Source organism: Juglans microcarpa x Juglans regia, chromosome 8S (genome assembly GCF_004785595.1).
Source record: "Juglans microcarpa x Juglans regia isolate MS1-56 chromosome 8S, Jm3101_v1.0, whole genome shotgun sequence".
Lineage (NCBI taxonomy): Eukaryota > Viridiplantae > Streptophyta > Magnoliopsida > Fagales > Juglandaceae > Juglans > Juglans microcarpa x Juglans regia.
In genome coordinates, this window is record NC_054609.1 from 13,765,699 (window position 1) to 13,776,347 (window position 10,649).

Genomic DNA, 10,649 nt, shown 5'->3' on the forward strand with positions numbered 1-10,649 from the left:
ACCTATATATATATAATGACTATTAAATTAATTAATATCCCTTATCAATGTCTCGACATCTTATATACCTACCATGCATGGAACCAAACTAATATTTTCAAAATTAATGAAAATGGTTAAAATTACTGTGTTAATAAAGGAAAATAAATGCAACAATTTTCTTTCACTTTCCCTCACATTTCAAAGATCAGAATTAACTAAGAAAGGGGTCTTTGATATATTTGGAGAGCATATATAGTACTTAGATTAAAATTTATATTGCATCTTTATTTAAAAATTTAAATTTGAAGATGCAGAGAGCAAACTCAGACAATATATATATCCAACAGCACTTTGATTGATAGATCAGATTGGAAAAAAAAAAAAAAAAAAATAGACTGAGAGAAGACACACAGATGCAATTGCAAATTCACAGCTAGCTCGATCTGAGAAATCATCTATGATGTGCTACATAAAGTAAATGATTGAGAACTACTACTATCTGAATCCCCTTGAAAAGCGATTAATACTATTACAGATACATATATACCTTCCTTTAATAGTACTTGAATACAAATAATTAATGACCAGTACAAGCAACATATGTTACCACATGGGCAGCCCACAACTTCAACAAAAACAGATTGAAAATGGAACACCCTGACTTCCACTAGATCTGCATATTTCAACCTTCCTCGATCCTCCTATATATATACATACATACATATATACATACATACATACATATATATATATATATATAATCATAGCTCACCAACAATGATATTCACTGTAAAACTTTTTAAAGTGAGAGCAATTATTACTTCTTTAAGACACAAGTTTCTCTTCTAGAAAAGGCTAGGTAGTAAACATATCCCTTCTTTGGATAAACCCCAAAAGATGTATCGACTAGATCTCTAATTTCATTGGGAATAAGAAAGTTGGGTATTTATGCACTAGATGGTCAGCAGTACTAATTACAGGAATTGTTCTTAATTTCTCCCTCCTCTTCCTTACTCAGATATTAATCAAGTTCACAGCTTTTGATCGAGTTTTTGCCATGGAGCTAAACTATATATCATGCATCAATTAATGAGTAGTTTAGCAGCTTTTAATTAATAATAGATCAATACATGAACATGAGCTAGCTGATCATGCATGGCTATATATCCATCTCCCTATCCCCCAATTACATAAGAAAAATAAATTTTTCCATTTTATAATTTAGTTGTGTGTCATGTTGCAAATCAACGACTTTGCATAATTTCCTTTTTATGTAAAGTAATGTGATAATCGGTATGTTGAAATAATCTCACCACCTGGGTGTCAATGGACTTTGAAAGCATGACCTGAAAGTGGATCAGTGAAGCGTCTATTCAATCACATCTCAAAAGAGAAACCAACATTTACCGACTTAATGCACTTACGATAAAAAATAAAAAAAATATTATAGAGAAGCAACCCCCTAGCTAATCGGCCTTTAATTTCCATCATGCATGTATATATAGATTATATATCAGAACAAGTTCACAAAATATCAAATAATGGTTAATTAATCTGCATGCTTTTGTTTTCAAGTATTCGGGGAAATTTTGCTGGCAAAAGCTTCAAAATTAAGGGAATTACTGAGAAATAAATAAGGATATATTTATTAGAATATATCATGGGAAACTGATCATGAGTCCTAGCTATTAATATATGTGAAACAGATGATATTCATGATCACGAATTAAAAGAAACATTATATTATTAGAATGAAAGAGGTAGGCCCATTAATAATCATTCACTAAATAATTAACAAGAATTGCAAGACGATCAGAGACTTCTCTCTAATATGTTACATTTCAAAAGGAAAAGGCATGCACCACTTGTCATGCTGCAAATCATGTTTCTTTACTGATCCAAGCTAGCGCCAGACATACGAGAGACAATCCTTGTCATATTGATTATTATTGTTGCAGGCTTCACACGGTTTGCCAAAGAATTGAGAGTCTGTAAATTCATGATGCTGCAATTAAACAATTGTATGGAGAGGTCAGTAATCTGAAAATTTTAGGTCATCTTTGACACTATCCTCTTGAAGATGCATGCTGTTCATTGCACACAAAACCTAATTAACAAGAAAAAGGGTACGCATGCATTTGCAAAATTCAGTAATTAAACATGTTGTTGTTTATGGAACTTACCTCTTGGGAAATTCCAGTATTGATGTTCACAGTATTGAAAATCAAAGATGGGCTCCACCTTCCAATAATCACCAATGAATCATCATTAACCATGTCTTCCGCAGACCCTAAATCATAATCAGGGGCATGAGAGCTTTCTTCTTCAATCTGATGATCAGGCAGTACTTGATCCATGGAAGGGTTCATGTTATGGCTTTGGGTTCCAGCAGATTCTAATTCACCAGTTTCCAAAAGACTCCAAATACGTAATCGGCTCAAATCAGTTGAGTTGGCCGTATCCACTTCACAAAATTTTGATTCATCCAGTCTCCGAGTCCTCAGCTTTTCTTTTGTCCTCTGCCTTGCCCTTGCCCTAGCTTGATCCCTTGACTCCCTGGCAAGAGGGTGAAATGCACTTTTCCGCCACTGCCTAATATTCTTCTTTTCTTTAGCAGATGTACACGTCGAGGGTTTCTCTTTTGAAACAACCCTGCCTTGTTGATTGCCATCATAGATTGCAACCTCATCAATGCCAGACAAGACTTCGCCGCACTCGGAAGTAGAAGAAGCAGTACTAGTCTTGACACCAACGCTGCAACTGCGCTTCACTTCTCTTGCCAGCTTCTTGATTTCAACTTTTGCCTGCAGGAGTAGCCACTCGACGGTCTTGCTTGCCTTGTCAAAGCCTAGCATGTCTTGGAGACCGAAAAACTTTCGGGCAACTTCAAGGGACAATCTCATTCTCCGATCCCTTGGTCCTTGCGCAGTGTTAATTTTGCTGTGCCGATCTCCCTTGTAGGTTCGTTTTCTTGGGATCTGCTCGGCCACTGTCTGTCGATTGATGTGAGTTTTCCTCGAATCGACCATGTTTGTGACAGTTCCGGTTGTATTCTTATCAGATTTCACCGTGGATTGCTCGTGAAATAACAGGTCATGGTGGTTTTCGAGGAAAGCATTCCCAGCTATGGAGGGAGAAGAGGAGAAGTGACCCAAGAAACATAAAGGAGAAGGGTCTTCTTGTTTTGAATCGGAGAAAATATTAAGGTTAGGCAACTGCAAAAATGCTTGGTCAGAATATGAGATCAGGTCATTGCAGATATTATAGTTACTGTTTGAGGGATACATCTGTGACCTCAATTGCACTGGACAATCCTAGCTAGGCTTGAAGGTAGCCGGCTGCAGGTCTAATATAAGCTTGAAAATGACGTAGGATTGATAGTCAATCTTTTTCTTCTCATTTCGTTTTCCCACTCTGCAAGTGGAAAACAAGACTTGAGAAAGATGGTCCTGAGTTAGTGTTTTCCATCAGAGCTTTGAGAAGAACAGCCTGATGATGATACAATGTATGTTATATGTGTGTGTATCAGTGTCTCTGTGTGTGTTTCAGAGAGAGAGAGACTCATGCATTTACCTCCTCCTAACCAATTAGGACTACAGCAACAGAGCCATAACCCATGGGGTTTGAAAGAGAGAGACAGAAACCCAAAGAGATTTGAATAAAGATGGTGAGGAGGTAAAGCAAGCACCACCCGAGAAGGGGAATTTATTGCAGACAATTTAAAGAGCCAGCCAAGTATGTTTTTCTTAATCATTTTTTTTTCTTTTTTTTTTTTTAATTTTTGGGAGGGATAACAGTACTTGGCTCCTTTGAAGTGATAACTGAGATGTAACGAGTGGATAGAAAAGAAAAAAACAATTAATCGTGCCAATTCACGTGTATTGCAGGTGATGAGACTTTGATAATGAACTTCCTCCACCCCCAAAATCTTCAACAGGCGCACCTCAGTCACAATGATGCTGCATTGACTATATTCATCAAACTCTGTGTTTTAGAAAGTATCATATATGCTATATAGTGAGAAGTTGGAAGTCATGCGTGTTATGGTAATTGGTTTTGTTGGTGCAACTAGCTAGGGCTGTGATTTTTGAACCCAATGGAGGGGCTTTGTCTAATAAACAAAAGGGAGGGACAATTATTTCAGCTCCAGGGGGAATGCACTGTATGCCTGCCATGAGAGGCATTGTCCCCTTTGACCGGGGCCTCTAATTTAACGTCCCTTTCATCGAAAGCAAGACATCCCCATCTCTCTCTCTCTCTCAACTCTATGTGAGAATGTCATATGAGTTTCTTCCCATGCGTGCTTATCTGTTTAGCTTTTTTTCTCCTCTCTCTCTCACACACACACACACACACAACACAAGAATGAGTTGCTTCTGCTTGTACTTGCCACTGCTATATCATAGACCTACAAAACCCAGCCAATCACCAATTGCCCTAGCTGAAAAGATCCCATCTCATCTTATTTCAGAATGGCGATAGTCCCAACCACACTTGAAAGCCCTAACCATTTTCTTTGTCGAATTTTGTTTCCATTTATACAGGCTGCAGTCCTTCATTCACTTATCCGAAATCATCTTCTCTCTAGCTCCATCCATCCCTAGCTAGAACTGAAGTAAGCCTGATCACTCTAGGCTACCATAATTATAAGGACACCATGATAATATAATATAGCAAAGCTGGGATTGTTCTAAGGTGGTTGCTTTCAAGGCCGTGGAGATAACTATGAAAGAAAAAGGGTGTTACGTTGTACCATTTTGGAGTCTGATAATGAACGCATACATACAAAAAAAAAAAAAAAACCCTAAAATACTTTGTTTATAATTCTAAGCGCTTTCATCATTTCCTTGATGAGTTCTTCCCTGATGATCTCTGACTTGTCTTCTGTACGTACGTAACAAAAGCCCACAACTTCTTTTCCATTTTTGAAAATTATGTGTGCAAGTTTAGAATATAAAATCTCATGTCTTTCTTTAAAAGAGAAAAAGTGACTTTCTAAAAAAATAATAAATCTTTTTTTTAATGATAAGTACTGATATATCCATAAATTAGAAATTATACAAAACAATTCCACAAATTGATGTGATTTCATCTGATTTGTTAAATTTATTTTTCAAACTGGCACACGACAACAAGACACATCAGTTTGTATGATTACTTTTGTATACTTCTTTTGTAGATAGATTTCTCAAAAATTTATTATCTCCAACGCCATTATTCGTTGGAAAGTGAAGAAAATTAAAATTTTGGAGGCATCAAAACCAAGTTAAAAAACTACCAACCATGCATGCGAAAAAGTCTTGTTTGGCTTACCAGCTTTATAATTAGGATTAACATATCCTAAAGAGATTGACAGTATATAAACATTTAATATTATCTAAATTAAAGATCAATATAACTTAAAGGATTCTCAAATTTAAAAAAATAAAATAAAAATAAATAAAGGAGTCTTTTCCAGCATAATTGCACAGTTCTCCAAATTTTTATGTATTATATTTTCTTTCTCGAACTTTTAGGCCTGTCATATCTCCGAATATATATGTTCCTAGAAAGCATTCACACTACAATGACCTGTGGCCAGGCCCGCATGCAGTAGTACCGACGTGTGATGGTCCTCCAAATATGACTGCTTCGAAATCATATGCCACAAGAAATTTTCATAGTGATCACAAGGATTTATATATATATATATATATATATATATATATATATGTTTTAAGTATTGGTACTGTTTCCATGTATAGCTAGTTTTACAGCATTAATCCACAGGCGATGAGGGGAAAGAAAGTCCGTTTTGCAAGCTTTATCATATATATATATATATATATTAAGAGTCATCCATGGTTTTAACCAAGAGGGTGAAACATCCAAATGAAGCCGAAAAGGGTTGAAAAATTTATAAGGTGTCCCCCCCCCCTCAAAAATAGACTTTATACAAAAAGAAATTAGATGGGGATTTTTCTGACATGAATGTTTTTTCTAGTTTGTGACCATGGAAAAATGAGCTGTTTGGTTCCCTGGATTTTTTTTTTTTCCCCAGACTTTGTGAGGAACTACAAAACCTGCTGTTCTTTGTCAAAACGGCCTGCATCACCACTTTGTCTATTATTGAAGAAGCTGTATATATATATATATATATATATATATATATCCCAATGGCTGTTTTGCTAGAATTAATTGAAATTGTTCACTTTTGATAGAATTCAGGAAAACCCAGTTTGCCAGGCCATTTTAATTGAGAAATATGCCTGATCTTTCTCTCTTTCTGGATGAAACATGATCAAGACATCAAGTAGACTAGATACCTATGTTAAACTACTTATTTCTGCTATGCCTTTAACTGATCGATTCCCTTTGAAAAATTGGTCTTTGTGGCTGAACAGTAGTTGAGAGCAACCTTCAACCATTACACAGTCTTGCTTTTAATATTTCAGTATCCGATTTATATGATTCTGATTTGATTGTGTCCTTGATCCTTTTTCAGGCCGTTCCTTTGTTCATGCTGCAGGCCGCACCCCACCCCGGCTAATTTCATATATATTTCAAACCTATGATATGATCCACAAGTGCAATGCTGCCAAGATGATCAAGATAATATATACCATAACAATGCATAGAATTAAGCTTCGTTTTGATTCATAATCCTTTTCGTTTCGCTTTAAGTAATTGATCATAGTATTCGATTAATTCAAAATATGAAGTGTTTTGATCATTTCACTTTACGTTTAGATTGAGAAACCATCTCAACTCATTTCATCTCATAATTAAAACTTTTTCAAATTTACACAAAAAATACAATAAACAATTCAATTTTTTCAAATTTTAATTCAATTTTTTCAAATTTTAAAGTAATAATAATATTCTAATAATATTTTATTTAATTTTTAATTTTTATCTAAAATTATACCATCTCATTTCACTATCTAAACGGAGGCTATCAACCTAAACAATGACCAACATATTTAATATTTTGAACTTAAAGGATATGACCAATTTTCCAGTGGAATGGAAAGATTTCCTTATCCTTCAAACAATCATGCAAGTTCATGAATGCCTTAAATATTAGGTCCGATATTTCTTTATGAGTTTTTTTTTTGTGAATTTATTTTTGTAAAATTTTTTTGGATAAAATATTTCTTTAAATATTATATCATGTTACTCATTTTTGGAAAAAAAAAAATACTAGACCAAATATGCCATTTATAGGTGGTTTTACGTACTTTGCTAGAATTAAGTAGCATTCTAGACTTTCTTGGAGGGGTTTTTTTTTTTTTTTTTTTTTTTTTTTTTTTTTTTTTTTAGAAATATGGCGTGATTTGAACTTTCTAGAACTGCTGGTATCACACTAAATTCTACCTTACCAAAAGATAGTACCGAATAGCTAGGTACGTACGTACGTAAGCTTTTCTGCCTTACCATTTACTAGCCATCTTTTCCACAAAACGACACTAATTAACAATGAGTATTGCTATGTTTATAAAATAATTTTATAAATTAACGTAATTTCATCTGATTTATTATATTTATTTGTAATAAAAGTAATTTTACAATCTAACGAACCATATAAAACTACATCAGTCTATAAAATTACTTTTATATAATTCCTTTATGACTAAAGTATTTTCCTTAATATTATTATCTCATTACTTTTTTTAAAAAAACAAAAACACATCTGATATTAAAGAAGAATGCCTGCTACAGTAAGTAGCATATTACAAGCAAACTGACAATAACAAGTACTAAGCAAAGATAAATTACAAGATAGTAAGTGGGTCTTTCTCATTGTGGAAGTTTAGCAAAGAAGGTGGAATGGTAATAAGTGGAATGTTTCCAAAAATATTTTTGAAAGCAGCCCACTACGCAATGGAGTGCGCGCATCGATTCTCATCTCAATGTATTTTTCAAAGTTCCCATCTGTCAAAGCCTTTAAGAGCAACCATGATATCGTGAATAATTGGTTGCACTGTACAGTCTGGAATAACATTTGAATTCTTTACTACTTGAAGGGTATTAAGAGAGTCTCCTGCAATCACAATTTTTCTAATGTTGGCTTCTTCTACTCCCAAAAGCATTGTTGTAGCTTCCCCTTGATTTGGATTTTGGCTGCTGATGTGCTTTGTAACCACAAAAATGATGGATCCAGAAGATGTCCTGCCAATTGTTATTGCTGTGACTTTGTCTAACCACAACATCAAAAGTGACTAGACAATGATCTATAGGCATGGGTCCCCAAGGTTTGCTAGAATTTAATTGTAAATTACCCCATGCATCACAATGATCTTTGAAATTTTTTTTAGTGGAAGATATAAAAGCAGATAAATCAGGTTTAAGATCTTCATGAAGGACTTTATTTCTAAGGAACCATATGCTATTCATAGCCACAATTGTAAAAATTTGAAAGTGGTGCTCTTCCTCTAGGGGAATTCTTAACATTTTAGAAGGATCAAGAATGCACTTGACCCACACTCTAGTATCATTCTGAGCACAAGAGGAAATGTTTAAAGGCCAAGAGGAATGAAGCCACAGGATTCTGGTGAAACTGCAATTTAAGAAAAGATGAGATTGAGTTTCTTCACCAGTGTTACAAATTGGACAGTCAAGGCTATCAAAATCAATTTGGACAAAATTCTTAATACGAGAATGAGTTGGCAAGATGTTTTTGGAGAATTTTCCAACAAAAGAACTTTAGCCTATCCTAAATCTTAAGCTTCCAATTATCAGGTGGAATATTGCTATTGTCCATCATATCTTGAGCATGAAATAGTGTTAAGGCAGCATATGTTGATTTAACACTTAAGGATCCAGATTTATGGTGAGTCCAAACAGGTTTATCAATGAGATTGTGAAAACTTTGTTGGGCAAGAGAGACTTTTTCTATCTCATTCACTGAACTTTGATTGAATAGAGTTTGAAGCAAGATGGAATTCCATCTCCTAGGTTCTGCCATCATCAATTCCGAAACACAAAGAAGAGGGTCAATGGGAGTATTTGTATCTTTCGGAATAGGTGTGAAGTTTGGGTTGTTAGGAATTCAAGGATCAATCCAAACTTTAGTGTCCACCCCATTATTGATCTGAAAGCATAAACCCTTCTTCAAAAAATCCTTTTGCTTGAGAATACCTTTCCATATCCAAGAATCAGTATTTTTCTTAGTGGTATTCAAAAAGTAAGACATTTTCAAGTATTTACCAGCAAGAACTCTTATCCAAATGGCATCAACACCAATAATCATCTGCCAACCAATTTTTGAGAGAAAAGCTTGATTAAAGTCAGAGACTAATCTAACTCCAAAACCACCCATAGACTTTGGTTTGCAAATAGAATTCCAAGATTTGAGAGTTAGATTATGAGATTTTTCTTCTGGGAAACCCCACTAGAATTTCATGAATGTACGGTCAAGGCTACTAGCAACACTTTTTGAAACCGAAATAGAGGACATGATATAGGAGGGCATTGAACTAGCAACCGTTCTAATGAGGGTAGTGCGTCCTGCTTGGGAAAGTATTTTTGCTTTCCATCCTGCCAACTTTTGAGAGATTTTTTGCTGAACTTCCTGAAAATGAATTTTCTTTGAACCATTAAAAGACAAAGGAAGGCCTAAGTACTTTATGAGGGTAAAGCATTCTTCAAGTCAAAACCTTCCTTAACTCTTTGCAATTTTGTCTTGGCTGTGTGTTTTCACTAAACTTTATAGAAGACTTTCTGACATGGACTTTTTGTCCTGACCATGAGGAATATTTTTCCAAACAATTATTGAAGTTGTTTGCCGTGGAACTATTTGCCTTCCCAAAAAGAATAAGGTCATTGGCAGAAAGAATATGCAAGATGGGGAGATTATTTCTACTAATAGAAATACCATGAATCTTTGCCAAGTTTTCCTCATAAGTGATGAGTCTGTGAGAACTTTCGTGCCCAGAATAAACAGAAAAGTGAAAGGGGATCCCCTTGCCTCATAGAAATACCATTAAAACTAGCAAAATGCTTTCTTCTTCCCACAGTATCAAGCACAATGGGTGAATGGTCAGAGGCACTTATGGGAAGATGTTGGAGGGAAGAATTTGGAAATAGGTCCATCCAAGATTGATTTGCTATACCTCTGTCAAGGATCTCTCTAATATGACTCATACCATGTCTATTATTGGTCCAGGTGTATTTGGATCCATGGTAACCTAGGTCAATCATTCCACGCCTATTCATGTAAGAATTCAAACTGTTTGAGTTAAAGGAGCTAACATAGGACCTACTCCAAAATTTTCATTCTGGCTACAGATAGAATTGAAATCCACTATATCAAGTCTTGGTCCTTCAAAGTTGGTTCCACTTTTCATTAAAATATTCTAAAATTTTTCTTTTTTATTGTATTATGCAGGGCAATAAACTAAATTAAGCAACCAATGGGTATGCACAGGATCTGAATACACAAACATAGTGATTATATTACAATGAACATTTATAGGTTCCACTTCCAGACCATCTAACCACAAAACCAAAAGGCCCCCTAATTGTCATTTGAAGGTGCATACACAGAATTTACTATAGAGAAACCTAGTCTATGTACAATATTACACATATTCAATTTAAGCAAAATAGTCTCCATCAAGAAGACTAAATCAGGTTTATGATTGCTGATTATAGCCCTTAAACTTCTAATTGCACGGGTTCGGGCT

The 10,649-nt window shown here is 34.8% G+C and overlaps 1 protein-coding gene across 1 annotated transcript; it reads right to left on the reverse strand.

The window, feature by feature from the left end:
* Positions 1–1,708: 1,708 nt before the first annotated feature.
* Positions 1,709–3,705, reverse strand: LOC121245066 (transcription factor DICHOTOMA). The gene is made up of 2 exons (XM_041143346.1): positions 2,166–3,705; positions 1,709–1,987 (listed from the first exon to the last, which is right to left on the reverse strand). Exons 1-2 carry the CDS (start codon positions 3,267–3,269, stop codon positions 1,886–1,888), a joined length of 1,206 nt encoding a protein of 401 aa, XP_040999280.1. The 5' UTR covers positions 3,270–3,705; the 3' UTR covers positions 1,709–1,885.
* Between the last annotated feature and the right edge of the window lie 6,944 nt (positions 3,706–10,649).

Excerpts from the sequence above, each read along its gene's own strand:
- LOC121245066 (XM_041143346.1), bottom strand. The coding sequence starts at position 3,269 with ATGTATCCCTCAAACAGTAACTATAATATCTGCAATGACCTGATCTCA. Across the intron at positions 1,988-2,165 it reads ATACTGGAATTTCCCAAGAG|CATCATGAATTTACAGACTC; the intron begins GTAAGTTCCATA and ends GTTTAATTGCAG.